The sequence below is a fragment of the Ammodytes marinus genome (genome assembly GCF_949987685.1).
Source record: "Ammodytes marinus genome assembly, chromosome: 20".
In the NCBI taxonomy this organism is placed as follows: domain Eukaryota; kingdom Metazoa; phylum Chordata; class Actinopteri; order Uranoscopiformes; family Ammodytidae; genus Ammodytes; species Ammodytes marinus.
The window spans coordinates 8,168,190-8,187,029 of record NC_137224.1 but is presented as its reverse complement, the minus strand read 5'-3'; the positions used below and the strand labels follow the sequence as shown (position 1 = coordinate 8,187,029).

Here is an 18,840-nt window from a genome sequence, read left to right as displayed (position 1 = left end):
CATTATGTTCCTGTTTTGAGCATGAAAATAATCACTTCGATAGCTTCTAGGGGTGGGAATCTCTTGGCACCTCACGATTCGATTCCAATTCCGAGGTCAATGATTCGATTCAAAATCGATTCTCAATGCATCTCGATGCAATTTTTTTTTACGTACTACATACCTATGTGTAGCCTGGAAATCCATACCCTGATATCTTGAACGATAGAGGGTCTGGCCACGATCAATAGTAATTTCCAACTCAAGGGGCGGCTCCTACTCGTGTATTTCAAATGCCACTGCACGCAGTTGAATAGCACTACAACCAATCAGAGCGATGCACAAGGTGACGTAAGCCCCGTTCGTTTAGCGAACAGCTGTTAAACTGTTAAATAAAACGTTTGCCGTTGTTGGTCGGCAAAACAGAACATTCCACTTACTTGCTAATGAAAGATTTGAGTGCCGTCTTCCAAATCGTTAAGGGTCGAGGCCAAAGCAGTCTCAAACTCACACAACATATCCGCAGCCATCTTTGATGTTTACTATTAGGGCTTCGACGTCACATGCACGTCACTGTCGTCATCCGGTTACGTCCTCCCAGAGTACCATATAAAAGGGCTCTGGCGCGCCCATATTAGATAAAACCAATTGAAACGTGAGACCCAGATTTCTGGTCTTCTTGATAAAGCTTCAACGGAGCGTGGCCAGACCAACAGGCACAGCAAATTTAATTTGCCAGCGCCTAGTGGCAGGTCTGGGAATGCCAGGCTAACCTATGTGTGATTTTCAAAAATATATTTATATACACATCTGAGTTTGCTCCTCAGAGTTTGCTAATCACTTCCTACTTGTGTGATGATCATTAAATACAATCAACAGATGAATTACCTTCTCTAATATTGCATTAGAGAAAAAGCTTTTCTTGTCACAAATATGACTTTCTATGACCAGTGCAATAATCAATGCAGCTTGCATTTCAACACAATATGGAAGTATGTAAAAACTAAACCGATTCAGTTTAATTTTCTTTCTACTCTTGTGAATCATGTTTCTATAGCATTTCTATTCTATTATTTTCCATGTCATTTCAACACATTGTGCAAAAAGTATGGCTTGGAATTCAGCCCTCATACAAAAAAGTAAATAGACACAAAGCCAGTGCAGGTCATATGGGTTTGCTGCTCTCTGCCCTTTTGTTGCCACTTTTAACATTTTCATGCTTTATTGATAGTGTAGAGACAGAGTTGAAATGGGGCAGAGAGGGGAGTGACATGCAGAGAACGACCGCGGGCTGGATTCGAACCCGGGTTTGCTGCTGGCCGAGGCCCATGGGGGGGACGCCCTACCAACTGAGCTAAGGGTGCCCCCTTTGTGGGTGCATTTTTGATGAAGTTAGGTGCATAGGTTGCTGATCCAGGTTAGCTTAGCCCAAGCACCAGTAGCTAAGGCGAGCGGTAGCCTGCCTCCTCTTACAGCAAGAAGTTAAACTAAACTAATCACTAAACGCAGCTGTGTGCATGTATTTGGTTATAATATGACATAACGTTCCAAAAATAACAAATGCAACATAACGTGGTAAATAAACAAGTCACAACAAGCACATAGGTGTGTCTAGTGATTAGATTAGGTTATCTTCTTACTGCCAGTGGAGGCATGGTACTGCTCATTTTAGCTAGTGCTTGAGCAAAGCAAATCCAGTTGAGAAACTTATGCCCCTAACTTGACAGTAATGGTTACATAAAGCAGGAGGAAAAAAAGGAAAATGTCACAGTACTAGTGTGCATTTAAAGCCACTTTTTATAAAATTGGTTTTGACGTTAGATTTAGATGAGCTGTGTCTATGAAGGTGCGAAAGACGGGGGTAACATGTTATAAAGTCTAGGGGCAGCACCTGCGTGATCACCCGACCTTGGGACTTCTAAAAAAAGTGGCTTGGATGACCGCAATGACCTGTTGTACTTTCAAAGTGTTAAAATCTCGGCCAAATACGCTGGGGCCAAGCCAGTAATGGCCTTAAAACAACATTACAATCTTAAAATTGATTCTAAAACGAACTGCCTATGGAAAGAGTAAAGGATGGGGGTAATGTGTTAATGCCTGGAGGTGTTCTCTGTCAAAATTGTTGCTTGTAATTTTCTTCCATCATTTAACAAGTGAATGCTCCTATCATCATCATCACACATATTTAGTCCACTTCTATAAAACAGCATGTTATAGGATATTTAAATTCTAGTTTTGTAAAAAAAAGCTATGTGTCTAACTTTGAGGGGAAAGGTGTATTTCATTATGATGGACTATTATTATTAACAATACTATCAGTGTTAAAAACCTGGTGTGCTCCTCCTGCAGATGCATGAATGTGTGAAATTAAGAGTATTTGAACATACATTTATAACGTCTGCAAATCTCTAGATGTAATGTTTGGGTTGGCTTTTACCTGAAAAATCACTTCTCTTGTGGCGCTTGTGGATATTTCTAGACAGATGTTCAGTCACTCTTAAAGCTCTCCATTTGTAGATGATTTGCCTCACGGTGGACTGAAACTTTTTCTAAATAGATTTATAGCTGTCCCCAGGTAAATGTGCAACATCACAACTCTATTCCTGAGATCCTCTGAGGTTTTCTTTCCTATTGGCATGTCTGACCTGTATGGGTTCACTTTGGTGAGCCTAAACGGACCTAGTTTCATCTCGTTTTTATCTAGTGCCGCCCAATTTCTTCCCTAAAGATCTCTCATTACATTGGTCCATTTCATCACTCAATTTGTTCCACCTTATTGTGTTTACCTGCTCGATTTAAGCAATGCAGCTCAGGGTTCACTTACTTTTGCACACACAAAAGTTGGAAAATAATTTGTTTTGTCGGTTTTAACAATGGATTTCTGGAAAAGGAAAATGTGGAATTTTCATATGTTATTTCATATGAAAAATACTGGTATTGATCAAAATTAATTAATAATGGTTAAACTAAATATAATTCCAACACGCTCAAGGGGTTCAAATACTTTCAAGCAGCACTGTAGGTTATATATCATCTGGTTTCAAGCTGCAGAACTGAGCTTTATGGATCAAGATGGTGCCCAAAACCCTTTTTTTTTAAAGGAGCAGAGAAGCCATGTAGCAGCCAGTGAGAGGAGGGGTAGAAGAGATGCCTTTATGTTAATGGTTTCTACAGATTCCAATCCTCTGTCTGCCTTTTTCCAGTCGCTCAGCCACACTACACTGATTAAATCATGAAGTCCGGGCTGAGGTGGATTTTAGGGGCGAGTTGTGTCAATCCGCATACTGTTTATGCAGATCTGCCATCACCCAGTCTGCTCTAAACAAGTAGCCAAGGGCTTAAAAGTAAATGTGAAAAGTTCAGATACTTTCTCATGACATCACAAGCAAAGGCTTGTGCATCATGAACATAGATTTGATTTCCTTTTATAACTAAAGAAATTGTATTTAACAGAGTCTAACAAACAATTGAGCCTTAAAGCCTTAAATGTAACCGAAAGCTAAATAAGGAACGCACCGGATCACCAACAGTCAATAAGTGTTTGACTAGAAAAGGCCAGTTTCTCAGAAAAAGACAAGTAGAAAATACATCATGTGTCTGGTGAGCAGAGATTACAAATGCCACAGGAGGAGACAGGGCTCATCAACTTAGCCTACACAGAGACTGGAATATCTGCCCACAGTAACCACACACATTATGGTACATTCTGTACGTGCATATGCCTGGCAACGCAGCACATGGAGACTCCCATTGTGAATCAATCATTTACTGACTAATCAAAATATCTTCTGCATGCAAACCCAACACTGGGGCATTTAAATGGTATGCCTGCAAGCTACAAAGAATCAGGCATTCAATGTCAGAACCTACTGCAGTTCTTCTAATCAAATTCGTTCTCTTGGCCCTGAATGACATTTTGTATTGATGTTGGTGGTTAATTGGAAGCAAATTTATTGATGGTTGACTTTTTTTTCATGTGAGGGAGCCACATAGCTGCTATGAAACCATATGTTTGTTAACAACACCACAGAGAGGGTCCAACACATAGGTCCCGGGGGAATTTTACAGACATACACAGATCCCAGTGGATAAGACTGGAATAATTTGATGTCGAACCCTCTTCTTCCAAACTTATGACCCAACTAATGCTGGCCTTACACCAAATTACTTTTCAAGTGATTTCACTATTGCAGATTGCCAATGTTGGAATGAAATCATGAGATTTTTGCTTGAGTGGTGGCACGCTCCCCGTCATCTAAAACGCTTGGTGTAAGGGGGTCATAAAACTCTGAGCTTTCTTTCTATCAGTCTTTTTCCTCGACTTGAAGTTCGGATAAAATGAAAATCATGTCTAATATTATCTTGTGTATTAGTCTTGGTTCATGCAAATAGTTGTAGTTTAATAGTGACCCTGCAAGATCCTCAGTTTTTGCTAAATCATATAGTCTGTGACAAAAGAAAAATCAGTGACTTATTCATTGTCTTTAGATGTGAGAGGGTATCTTTTCAAAGTCTTCTACTGTGTCGTAGGCATGATTCACCAGCATTAACTGGAGTTTGAGATTAATTCTAACGTAAAATCCCAACAGGTTACCATGATAACTGTCTGCTTGTCAACAAACATTAGCAAGCTAAATATTAAAATCTAAAAATACATTATTCACACATAGTAATATGTGAAATAACTGCTGCCTGTGAATGCATTATTATTATTATTATTATTATTATTATTATTATTAGTATTATATTAAAATATATTCATAACAGCCATTTTCTGTTTACGAGAAGGGATTGTATTGTCCTACCAATCAGTAGTGCCATATCCATCCGAAAGTGGTAGTTGCTAGATGCATTTGATGTCACCTTTGTAATGTCTAGCACAGACATATGCCAATTCAAGTGTTATTTATTCTGTAAGTGGCCTCTCAACACAAAATATATTTGCATCTGATGTAGACTGGAAATCGTGTCCACCTTTGTATCCTGTATGCCACTGCAAAATGTCCATCGCTATCTGTACGCAGACTCTCACATTGGTTGTTTTTTGTTTACAAGTGTCTTATTGGGCTGGTCCCTTCATATCTATGTGTTTACATGTCCACAAACAAATGTAGCTATGGTTTGCGTTCTAGGGATGTGTTACAGATGTTGGTACCCAGAGCTAGAACTGAGTTAGGGAAAAAGGCCTTTAAATATGCTGCGCCTTCTGCCTGGAACACTGTGCAAAAGCAGCTGAAGCTGCCGGAGCTGGTCACCTTGGGAGAATTCAAAGGAATCCTGAAGGACAGAGAAGATAGTTCTCTTGGTCAATGCAATTGTTTGTAAAGCTATTTTATGATAACGGCCGGGTTTATTCATTCATCTGTCACCAGTTTATTTATTTAATTTTTAACTGTACTCATTTCAATCTTCATATAGTCTTGTCCCTGATCTTGTATTGTACTTTACCTGACGTTGAATGTGGTGTATGAGAATTGTGGTTGATTGTTCTTATTGTATCATGGTGCTGCCTTCTTGGCCAGGTCATTCTTGAAAAAGAGATTTTAATCTCAATGAATTTTACCTGGTTAAATAAAGGATATTGATTGATTGATTGAGACGTTGCCATTTGTGTGCCAATTTTTCTGTTGCCATTTTTCTAGTTCTGGCACAGAATATTATATAACTAGTATTGATTGCGCCTACAAAGTTCTTATCTGCACGTTTTTGTCTGATGTACAATATATATATATATATATATATATATATATATATATATATATATATATATATATATATATTAGTGGTGGGCCGATAACGGCGTTAACGGCTACGTTAACGCCAGACTCTTATCGGGCGATAAAAAAAATATCGCCGTTAATCTCTTAATTCCACCTCCTGTTCGGCTCAGGGGAGATGCTGTTCGCCGTCGGGGTGAACCCCCTTCCGCACGTGAAGGCTCGCTTCACGTGCGGGAAAGCTATAGTGTGAGCGGCCACAGCTTGTATTTTGGTCATATCTAACACTGGACTGCAGGCCTATATAAAAGTGTTGTACCTTTGCTTTCTTTGGGTTAAAAAAAACTCCATCAACTCAGTATCCGTCTAGTCCAAAAAAACTCTGTCAGCTGCTGCTGCAGACGGAGTGCAGACGTGCTCGGAGAATCGGCATCGGCGCATCAACAGTCATTCAATGCAGCGGCAGTAATCACACAACCGAACGGTGTAGAAAGTCCCGTCAGTTAAAAATAGTGATCCAGATTTTAAATCCATGTTAAAATCGGAAGGATATAAAGCTAGTTAGCTTAAAAAAAGTAGCAAACATGTCAACTGTGATGTGTTCAGGCCGGCTCAGTAATATGATTGATGTGTTCAAATGCAACACAAAAAAAAAGAAATTTGAGATTTTGGCGAAACTTGTTTTCCCAGCAAGATAAAATAGATAGTAAAGATGGAATGGAATTATGACCTGTTTAATGTCCTATCTAGAGCTATGATCATATCAGCAATTAAAGCAATAATACAAGTTCTATTTCAACAAAATAATAGAAAATTATCAATTTTGATATCAATAAAGACTTGGATCGTTAAGGAGTCTTGAAAATGGTATCAATATCAATACAAATTAACTCTCCTGTCATCTGAGAGAAATTAAGATGATTTAATTTTTTTAACCGTTAGTATTTACCGGTTAAAAATATTATCGGTTGACTGGTTTACCATGGACATCCCTTATACTGTATAAATGTATATCATACATTGTATGTTTTTTTTTGTGTTATCCCAGTTAAGTTTATTATTAATTTTTTATCATTTAATATTACTTTTAATAGTTCCGGGACGTTGGAGCAATAACCTGGTGTTTTGACACTTCAGTGTGCACTGTGAATTTGAAGTAATGTTCAGTTTTTGAATAAAGATGCAGCATTTACAAATGTTTATTTTTTTTATCCGATTCATCGATTAATCGAAAAAATAATCGACAGATTAATCGATTATTGAAATAATCGTTAGTTGCAGCCCTAAACAATTCATCGTTACCTCTTATGGCCTACAGTTCAAAGTTCATGTTTAACTGAATAAACAGTTTGTAAACACAAGTACATCTTGTTGAACATTATTTATTTTCATCACCAATTATCATAGTAGAACAGCTTCCTCAAGCAGTTTGTGATGCATGTTGGAAACAGGAGATGATCCCCTGGTCTGATGCGCCACCTGGCTTGAGAAACACGTTCTCAAAGACTTACTTTGAGTCATTATTTAGGAGCACAAAGACTTACTTTGAGTCATTATTTAGGAGCACAAAGACTTACTTTGAGTCATTATTTAGGAGCACAAAGACTTACTTTGAGTCATTATTTAGGAGCACAAAGACTTACTTTGAGTCATTATTTAGGAGCACACACATATTATGAATGAATTCAAATGAGCCATTTTAATCTAGATTAATCTAGATTAATTTCAAAATTAATCTAGATTAATCTAGATTAAAAAAATTAATCTATGCCCACCTCTAATATATATATATATATATATATATATATATATATATATATATATATATATATATATATACAGTATCTCACAAAAGTGAGTACACCCCTAACATTTCTTCAAATATTTCATTATATCTTTCCATGCGACAACACTGAATAAATGACACTTTGATACAATGTCAAGTAGTCATTGTACAGCTTGTATAACAGTGTAAATTTACTGTCCCCGCAAAATAACTCGACACACAGCCATTAATGTCTAAACTGCTGGCAACAAAAGTGAGTACACCCATAAGAAAAAATGTCCAAATTGGGCCCAAAGTGTCAATATTTTGTTTTACCATCATTATTTTCTAGCACTGCCTTAACCCTCTTGGGCATGTAGTTCACTAGAGCTTCACAGGTTGCAACTGGAACCCTCTTCTACCCATTCATGACGACATCAAGGAGCTGGTGGATATTAGAGTCCTTGCGCTCCTCCATCTCCCGTTTTAGGATGCCCCAAAGATGCTCAATAGGGTTTAAGACTGGAGACATGCTTGGCCAGTCCATAACCTTTACCCTCAGCTTCTTTAGCAAACCAGTGGTCGTTCGGAGGGGTGTTTGGGGTCGTTATCATGTTGCAGTACTGCCCTGCGGCCCAGTTTATGAAGGGAGGGGATCATGCTCTGCTTCAGTATGTCACAGTACATGTTAGAATTCAATGAACTGTAGATCCCCAGTGCTGGCAGCACTCATGCAGCCCCAGACCATGACACTCCAACCACCATGCTTGACTCTAGGCAAGACACACTTGTCTTTGTACTCCTCACCTGGTTGCCGCTCCACACTCTTAACACCATCTGAACCAAATGAATGTATTTTGGTCTCATCAGACCACAGGACATGGTTGCAGTAATCCATATCCGTAGTCTGTTTGTCTTCAGCAAACTTTTTGTGGGGTTTCTTGTGCATCATCTTTAGAATAGGCTTCCTTCTGGGATGACAGCCATGCAGACCAGTATGATGCAGAGTGCGGCGTATGGTCTGAGCACTGACAGGTTGACCCCCCACCCCTTCAAGCCCTTCAGCAATGCTGGCAGCACTCATACGTCTATTTTCCAAAGCCAACCTCTGTGTACGACGCTGACCATGTGCACTCAACCTTCGTAAACTGGGCCGCAGGGTGGTATTGCAACATGATAACGACCCCAAACACACCTCCAAGACGACCAGTGGCTTGCTAAAAAAGCTGAGGGTAAAGGTTATGGCCTGGCCAAGCATGTCTCCAGACCTAAACCCTATTGAGCATCTTTGGGGCATCCTCAAACGGAAGGTGGAGGAGCGCAAGGTCTTTAATATCCACCAGCTCTGTGATGCTGTCATAAATGGGTGGAAGAGGGTTCCAGTTGCAACCTGTGAAGCTCTAGTGAACTACATGCCCAAGAGGGTTAAGGCAGTGCTGGAAAATAATGGTGGCCACACAAAATATTTACACTTTGGGCCCAATTTGTAAATTCTTTCTAAGGGGTGTACTCACTTTTGTTGGCAGCAGTTTAGACATTAATAGCTGTGTGTCGAGTTATTTTGATGGGACAGTAAATTTACACTGTTATACAAGCTGTACACTGACTACTTTACATTGTATCAAAGTGTCATTTATTCAGTGTTGTCCCATGGAAAGATATAAAGAAAAATGTGAAGAAATGTGAGGGGTGTACTCACTTTTGTGAGATACTGTATATATATATATATATATATATATATATATATATATATATATATATATATATATATATATCACACACACACACCAAATCAGGGATGTGGTTGCGAATGAAAGGTCTTGAACCATGCTAGTCTTGCAGCACCCTTTCACCAAACTTTAACATTTCACATTTGACAAGGCAGGTCTGAATGTCAGCTCACTGTTGGCACTTTGGGTGTATTTACGGTGTCGTTAACACGAGATTCATCTGTTGCTGTCCTCACGTGGGCTTTCCCATTGGAGCATTGTGAAAGTGCAATTCCTGGAGCAACTCAACCCAGGCATGACTTCTGCATATCCCACATGGTTGGCATTTAAGGAACTTCACCGTTGGGATTGTATTCCTGTCGGTATTTGTTCAGTGCCAGAAGATGGCTAGTGTGAAACCCGAGAAGAAGAAGAAAAAAAAAAAGGTGGACCTTTTCCGGGCGAAATGATTTGGGGCTTAGCGGGAGCCATCAGATACCATGAACCACAGCTACTAGGGGGCATGCTTTAACACTCATGCATGGTTTTGGAGGCAGTTATTCCTGTTCTGTGGGTCGGGGGCAATGACAGGTTTAGTGTGTGGGGGCAGGAAATGGCAAACTTTTTTGTGAAGGGGTTGGCGAGGTTTGAATCGCAGTGATGGGGCCAGTGGATACAAGGGGGGGTGGGGAACATTAGGTCAGGGCAAAGGGCAGGCCAGGGCAGTTCAGTTATTCAGGAGGAAAAAGGGGGAAAGACTGGAAGGAATAAGGGTTACCATTTCTAAAGTGGTTGGTTGACAGAGTGAGGCAGATCATAAGGAGCTTGAAGCCTTGCAGGGAGAGTGTGAAAATAAAACACACACAACATTAGGATAACTGCAGAGAACACTGCAATGCTAACTTATTTTTCATTTGGAAGAGGAGGATTTCTAATTTTGAACATGACATTGATGTATGAGGCTGAACATGTTAATAAAGCATTAAAAGAATCCATCAATCAAATGGTGTCAGTTAATATAAAAACTAGGGCAGCTGCCCCACAATCTCACACAGCTTTTACCCAACAATACCTGCGGAACGTAAAATTGCAGTCGAAAACTGAATGCATGCAGTTCACACACTTTGATTGTAAAGTGTTTTGTTGTTGTTGTTGAAAATAACAGCAAAATTGTGAAGAGGGGCTACAATGGTGGCTGTATTGGAAGCAAAACTCACAATAATAAGCAGTATCATATGATTGTAATTTGAAGATATGAAATAGTTTGCTGTGATTATTGTGTGTATTTGTTTGAATTGGTTCAGGCGACACAGTGCACCAGGTGATTTCACTGATTAGCTCCTCTTCTTGGGACCAAGATGTGCCAATTATTGGAAGTGGGTACACCATGTGGCTCGAACACAAACCTACATCTATTGGACAAATAAAAACTCCTGAATAACAATTTCATGCAGGTGTGATTGCCTGCCGACGGAGCGCTTACATGTATAAGTATGTATAAGATTATTTCAGTCCTCGCTGTGCTGTCAGAAAGTCACCACAATCTTAATGCATGTCGTTTTTTTCTTCCACTTTTCCGAAGTATCTGCAGCTGAACCTACTCTTACTTTTTAAATGATCTGAAGAAATCATCAGTGGCAGAAATATGAGGTTAGCATCAATGTTGCGAGGGTCATGTGTCATGTCACAAATAAATTAAACACTCACTAGCTGTATAACAGATCATTTGAAGTCACATACAGCTATTATGTATTATCTATTTGGAAAGTACCTCAAAATAAATGAGGTCCTTAACAGCAACTGAATGGTAGCAGCTGCATATAACCGCCTGGCTCACCATACCCCTCCGGAAATTTGCCAGAGAGGCTTTATTTACCTGCACACACACACACACCTCTCGCTGCCCTAATAGTGCACAGAGAGAAGGTGTTATTCATGTCCAAAAAGCCCAGCTGGTTGCACCTGCTCAGGTGGGATTTTGGTCAAAATAAAGTAATTATATAGAAGGCTGCAGCCAATGCTGCTATTGGCAATGGCATTTGAGGGGTTGGAAATTATGACAAAAACAACAACCTGTAGCTCTCCCACTTTCCTCCCTCCCACCTTGTGCTGGCTCTAAATAAGAGCCTCTTTTCAGGAGCTGCGGGTCAATGCATATTTCAGGCAAAAAGAAGAAGAACCCATCTCTGATTCAGGTGGGCGCCCGTTCCCTCTAATATTTCCTTTGGCCGTTACTAAGTACACCTTGTAATTGGCCCACTTATGTCAAGTGGTCATCCTAATTGGAGAGAAAACTGTAAATATAAAAAGACCCTTAAGCCGAAGGACTTTTAAAGATAACTGAGAATAAAAGGGGCAAAGCTCCAAAGTGGGCAATCATTAACCTTGCAGCGTGACTTCCTATGACTAATTCTCATTTAATCTGTTTCTAACACATTCTTCTCTCTTACTGGAATTATTAGGGCCGTCAGTGCTCTGGTGGTCCCCTCCAAACCTCTAACAACTTGAAACGTTTTGGCCCTAGTTTCTCCTCGGTCAACTCTTACGTCCACTACCTTACCTCGGGAAAACCTGCTCACAGCATTCTCCCCTTTCTGAAAATATTTTTCCACTGCCCCGTCCAAACCGTGAGGGCCTTTCTTTGGAAAACACACACACACACACACACACACACACACACACACACACACACACACACACACACACACACACACACACACACACACACACACACACACACACACACACACACACACACACACACACACACACACACACACACACACACACACACACACACACACACACACACACACACACACACACACACACGGTTTGCCGCTCTTTCACTCTTGCTGCGTGTATTTAAGTTTTCTAACCACCTGGGCGAGAGAGCTTTTTTTCTAAAAAGGTTATACAGGAAAATTGCTGAAACACTCGCCCACCAAAACAGATACCCTGTTGGTGAACTGGTTGGAAGCCACCGATATTCAATAATGAAACTTGCTATGCATGCAGTGAGAAGTACTGGATATATCAGACAATACTATGCAACCCCTAGCCTGGTGGTCTGAAAGGCAACACTAGGCATGCTAGAGCTTACTGGAATGAATATGATATAATATATATGAATCTAATTTGTGGAAGTGGGATATTCTAATAAGACACGTGGATGATATACAGGGAGAGATGTGAAATATGTTTGGCTATTTCACATTATCCGATTCCCTGCCTGCCTCCAAGTCATTTCTAATATCCAATAAATTCAGCTTATGTGTCATACTAAATATAACACACCCATGAACACACACACAAAGCTCAAAGTCAACGCTAGTGTGTGCATTGATAGCCTGAGAGTGGCTTGACGATGGAAAGAAAAGGCCCCTGAAGATGATTCCTGGGCAGGAGACATAGAGGAGGAGGAGGAGGAGAGGAAGTAACCTCTGCACTGCGTTGGCCCCTGATGTTAGAGGATGCATCTGCAACGCTAGGTCACGCCTGGACGGCAGCAGGGATTTACAGGCCCTTCAAGGAGAATCCACCCCAACCAACCCCCCTCAAAAATATCCACCCCCTCCTTACCCCTCTTCCCAGGCCCCTCTGGGAGCTGGCGGACGGTTCGGGTCCCAGTGTAAATATATTTTTTTTCTATCAAAGACACATTTTCCAACCACTGTCAAAGGGGAGGAGGAAGGTTGGAAAGGGGGGAGGGCTACGAGAAGAGGAAGAGAGAGAGAGAGAGAGAGATAGTGTGGGGGTAAAAATGTTCCCCCCTCTCTCGTCTGCCGCTGGCTGCTGGGTTCTATAGCAACATCTGGCACTGTTTATCACCTGGCCTGCTGGTTCAGGCAGGAAGGGAAAGGCTGAAAGGGGAACCTGGTGCCAACCTGAGGTCTGCTTCAGCAAGGTTAAAAGATAATTCGGAGTTATTACAACTTGGAACATATTTGGGCATGATAACATTGGGTGATAACCAAAAAAACTGTGGCAATTATTCGGAAACACAGCAACGTTGTTAGCGGAAAAGGCTGATGAAAACAAACAAGAAAAACTGAGGGCAAGTCTGTTAGACTTCAAAAGGTGTTTGGGTGATTATGTTGTGACTGCTTGAGTTCCTTTACCTGTTGGACACCTTCTTAGCGATTCACAGATCTCAGACACCCTTTGGTATCATCTTTTTAAACAATACATTTTCTTCTAATAAACCATTAGAAAAGTAAAACTATTTGTTTTAGGTTTTAAATCCTGCATTGTTTACATTCATTTTAATTAGCTTGTCTTCTTCTCTGCTGCCTTTCAGAATGCATGGCGGTGGGAATTTGTATCGCACTAACAACAAGTTAGTGATACCTAACAACAAGTGCTGCGTTATCTACAAAAATAAGAAACGATGTATGACCAAAATTTCCTGAACTCTAGGACAGGGTGAGAAGGTCACTGCATTTTTTCCCCTGATAATATTTAAAAACCAAATATGTGTAGAATATACGTGTAAGACTTTTGTAACTGCTCCTGCAATTACCATACAAATGAGCCTAATTGATTTCAAAAGAGGAGCTGATAGTGAGCCTTTTCCTGGAGCCTTGCGTCGGAAAGTGACAGAAGGAGAGAGAGAATATATGGCCCAAGACAAGGTTCACAGGACAATGAGGCCCATTGATACGGTGGAGACAGGACCGGGTGCCTCCAGTGCGCTCAGAACGGCTGACGGTGCACAGAGGCACAATGATCACAGTCTGCATTACAAATGGCTAAAACAGAGGCCACAGCATCAGGAGAGAGACCTTGTCCAGATATGTCTTTGAAACCCCATTATGAGCTAATTCTATTCTCTTGTTTATTACTGAGTGTAGGCTACTCCATCTCTAAATAACTTGAAGCTGATTTTAATTTATTTTGTTTCCCACAATACAAATCTTGAAAACACGTCCTTGTCCAGTTCTCAATAGCTGGGTTTCCTCATTGTGGGTGAAGCAGATTCAGTGAAGTAAAACTAATAAATTCCGCTAATTAGTGGACTTGACATTGAAAGACATGCAATGGTTGTAGCAAAACAACGCTACATGTAATACTAATGGAATCATGGACACACACAATAACTACACGTTACAATTAGTATGCCCTTGTGCTTTCCACAGCAAGCAAACTAAATTAAACTTCAAGAGGTCAAGCTTGAAAATCCTCTATCACTAACATCTATGAATCATCAAACATTTATTTTCTTGCCCCCGTGCTCACTCCTTTCCATTTAGACCCAATACGAATTCCATTGAGTTTTAGAGATAAGTTGTGTTGCACCACTATACTTTCCTGCCGCTCGTGCCTACAGAGCAGTGGGTTTCTCTCATTCAAATCTCCAGGAACCACACTGTAAAAGACATCTGTACAAGTTATTGACGCCATCTATGGGGCTAATGTGAAACTGCATCTAAATCCATAACAACATGCCGATTGTGTCTCAGCATGAAGACCACAGATTCATATGCAAGCAAGCAATTTTGCCTCAAAAGAAAGAGAGCAACATGTTAGGATCTACTAACCAATTCATGACCAAGTCATTTCCAAATAGTCACACATTCACCTGAACAACAGTTTGGTCCATAATATGCTAAATGATATTCAAAAAAAGCTTAGAATACTCCAGACTGTGTCTTAATCCTTGTAAGGACCCTCAATGACATAATGCCTTCCCTATGTTGGCCAAACTTTAAACCAACCCCTGACTTTTACCTAATTTTAAGCACCAAAAATGTGTCTTCATCTTTAAAACAGTATTTGAGAACTGGCCAAAATGTCCCAAAGTGTCCTAGTTCACAAGGGGTAAAATCAAAGTGGTCCTCACACAGACAGTAATACAAGAGCGCACACACACGTTTAGTTTTTGTTTTTAAATTCATGTCCTGCCTCAAGTGTTGGCTGTCAGAATGTGAACTTTCTGGTAAATGTTATGGCCTGTAATGAGCACTATAGTGACATGTGCTGTACCTGTCTGTACGTGCAGATGATGATCTCCCTCAGATGGTAATGCATGGGGGTCATGGTCTCGCTGATGGAGTCAAGGGCCATGTCCACCTCCCTCTTCATCCTGTGGCCGTCCGGCAGCAGACGCACCAGCTGCATCACGACCTGCACACCAGAGACAACACACACTTGTTTAACTGTGTGTGTGTGTGTGTGTGTGTGTGTGTGTGTGTGTGTGTGTGTGTGTGTGTGTGTGTGTGTGTGTGTGTGTGTGTGTGTGTGTGTGTGTGTGTGTGTGTGTGTGTGTGTGTGTGTGTGTGTTATTCTAATAACTCAACAGCACATCTGCCTCCCACCTAACATGGTTTTATGAGAGACCAATTTGCCAACCCAAGCAGATGTAGTTTATCCAGGTTTCACAGTATTGTAGATCTACCACTGGGGTGCTCATTGATGGGGCCTTCAAAGTTGAGGGTGAAAGTTCATTCTTGACTTTTGGCTGACATAACAAATCTTTTATGCAAGGTCAGATTTGGCAGCTGTTCTGGCACCTTTGAACTCACACGTCACGTGAGCTTCCCTGTGGTGAGCTAGTGGTGTCAACTACCATTTTCCAAGGTCAGAAATGCCATTTGAATATTATCTTCTAAAAAAAATAAAATTGTGCTTTAAACCTTTTCTATACACTTGCCAAGAATGTGCCTTATACTTTGTTTTATTAAGTGATTTGAATGCATTATGTAAAGCACTTTAAATTGCCTATGTGTACAAAATGTGAAACATAAATAATCTTTCCTTAGTTGAAGCAACAGCAGCATCTGGCCATCGGAATAAAATAATAATCCCAAAAATAATATGAGAACTAAATAAACCACCGGAAAGAGTACTACTGCCAGTTCTGACCTAACCTAAATATTGGTGCGATGTTGTGTCAGCAAGTTCATATACAGCGTTGACCTTGCAGAGTAGGGGTTACTGTTTCAATCAGCATGTAGAACAGCCAGGAGCTATAGTTCAGTAAACCTTGTTGTTGGCCCCCTGTGCAGCTGGTTCAATTTAAAATTCAGACACTAATGATTCCATCGATGAGGAGGAGGCATGGAGAGAGAGAGAGGCAGGAAAACCAACAGAGCAGGATCCGAGAACAGAACAGGCCTGCAGGCATAAACCCTACTTTATCATTCACAGCGTGTGTCAGAGCAGCAGCAGCAGCAGCAGCAGCATCAGCATGCAGCCTGACCACTGTCTCTGGGAAGCACTCAATCAGTTTCAAGTTGCATAAAACCATTGCAATTTTCTCCCTTAAAATACTGTTATACTACTAATGCTGTTCATACAGCAACATATTCAACTGAAAGTCCCAATCTACTGCTCGCTTTTTAATACACGGCAGATTATAAATGACAACTAAATAAATGTGATCAAAGATATAAATTTTTTTTCTGGTCCTTTACATTTAGGACATTTCAGTAACCGAATGTTAGCAATGTCTTGCAGCTTCAAAGATAAACAACGTTATAGAAATAAATAAATAAAAGTATTTGCCTTGTGCGAGTTAAGCTCAAGTTTCTCAATTCCTTTTTTTGACACTCGGGGGCAGCAGAAGTTATAAACACAACATTGATGTTTCTTCACCTCTGAAGTTGATATGGTGAACTTGTTATTTAACAGTTGTGTATTTTAAACATCCAGCAGCAGTTACAGAGCAACATTATCATTTGGTCTGGAGTTCTGGCGAGTCCAATATTCTCTTTCAGCTTTGTTTCGGGTGTCTACCACCTCCTGAGTGAAATATATGGCTGTTTAGCTTCTAAATGCTCTAATATTTTACACATAATCGTTATAATAAAAATATTTCTCATAGCTGCTCATATTAACAGTACTATTAAGGGCATATTTTTTTAATGGTGCTTCATACACCCAGGCATCGATGATCAGGATCATAATGACAGATATAAACACTGTATGGCACCAGAGGGGGTGTATCTAACACCAAACCAGTTACTCCATTATGTTGTGCTTTGGACCTCACAGCTAATAGCAAAGGCCAATATGACCAAAGGCGATAGCGACATCACACATCCTTCAGAGGCTACATTGGAGGCAAAGAATGTTTCCGCGGCAACCACTCTTGTGTATCCCAGAAACTCCAGTGGCTGCAGCGTGGGGATTGGCATGCAGCATTGTGTGCCTGCAGAGTGCGGCCTCTGTGTCTGTGTTTCCATGTTTACAGTGCTAAGGGGAACGGCCAGCAGGTTCCAACCATGATTCTTTGTCACAACTCTGAATCAAGAAAATCACCCAGGGGCTGTAATTGAAAGCCACTATTCAGGTCAGAGCAGAAAAGGCTTTGGCTTGTGACTGTGTTTGGCCAAAGTTTTCAATCACAGGTTTAGAATGCTTAAATGGGCCTGTACAGTAACCCATTTAATATAACACTGTATGGCTTGCATTGTTTGGTTGGAGGAAGTGGTGCTGTGATTCACTGAAGAGATGAACTGTACAATGCCTGCTATGCGTATAATTGTTAAAAACAAACATGTTTAAGAAAAACCCTAGACAAATCTCATGTGTGGCTATTTCTTGCTATTCTAAGGACAGCATACACAATACAGGTGAACAGACAAAGGTTTAAGTCTATAGACCTGCCTACAGAAATACCAGTATTGATTGTGCTTAACTCAACATTAAAAGACATTGCAGTTAAACTGAGAGAGGCTCTATATTTTCAAAGAAAAGAAAATGTTGGAAAATAGTGTAAAATGACCTGTATAATTTCCCTCAATACAAAGCGACAGCTTCAAAAGTCTAAATCAGTGAAAAAATTTGTACTGTATGACAAAGAAAAATCATTGAGAAGATTGATATATTGCATATTTGCATGCAAAATTAACTAATTTTTTTTTTCAATTATGCAAGATAGTTGACAATTTATCTTCTGTTAATTTACTTATCGATGCAATTCCAAACCTATCTCAATATGCATGAACTGTTTACGAATCTTGGCTTTAGTTTAATGAATTTGACTTTTTCAAAAAGCAGTTTGCCCTTTCACCTGATTTAAATGATGTTCTCTACACATAAAATGAAATGTAAAACTGGGTAGAGTAAATGTGATTATGCAATTACATGCTGGGTTCTAAAAAGTGCACATACCTCAAATTCTCCTTTTGTATATTTGGCGTCAGGAACACTCACAAACTCATCTTCAGCAAACTCAGGAAAACCCTGCAGGAGGAAGACACCAGTTTTTATGGGATTTTGAATTATGAAAACATTGCAGCTCTTAAATAAATTTTAGATAATGTGTTTAAAAAAAATAAAGGTGAAGTAAGCAGTTTATTTATGTTAATATAAGTGTTAAATCGCTCTTTATTCGTACAGTGATCACTTACATAATGTGCGTGTTTCATAAAGCCGATCTCTCAGTCAGCTGCTCTGCATGTAATCGGCAAATAAACTTGTTGGAGGATCCCGAAATTTTTATCCAATCATAAGAGAAAACGCTACAAACCGACACCCATCTCACTCATGGTCTCACTGCCGGTGCACGCCAGAGCAACAAATGGGTGAATGTTTATGCGCCTACAATGGCGGAGCAGGTAAAAATCCTTCCCAATGTCTGTTTTGATGGTTTTTATCATGTTTTATCACACTTATGGATCTGAGATGACGCTAGATAACTCGCTGCTTGAAGACCGCAGTGCAT

At 40.2% G+C, this 18,840-nt stretch overlaps 1 protein-coding gene across 5 annotated transcripts in view; it reads right to left on the bottom strand.

Annotated features, from left to right (window-relative positions):
- The window catches only part of pald1a (phosphatase domain containing paladin 1a), a 63,931-nt gene that overhangs the window by 24,819 nt on the left and 20,272 nt on the right, over nucleotides 1–18,840 (bottom strand). For all 5 annotated transcript variants that reach the window (XM_080048659.1, XM_080048662.1, XM_080048660.1 and 2 more), the window contains exons 17-18: nucleotides 18,288–18,359; nucleotides 15,156–15,296 (exon numbers count right to left, since the gene is read on the bottom strand). In XM_080048659.1, coding sequence (XP_079904785.1) covers nucleotides 15,156–15,296; nucleotides 18,288–18,359 — 213 coding nt within the window. The remainder of the gene's footprint in view (nucleotides 1–15,155; nucleotides 15,297–18,287; nucleotides 18,360–18,840) is intronic.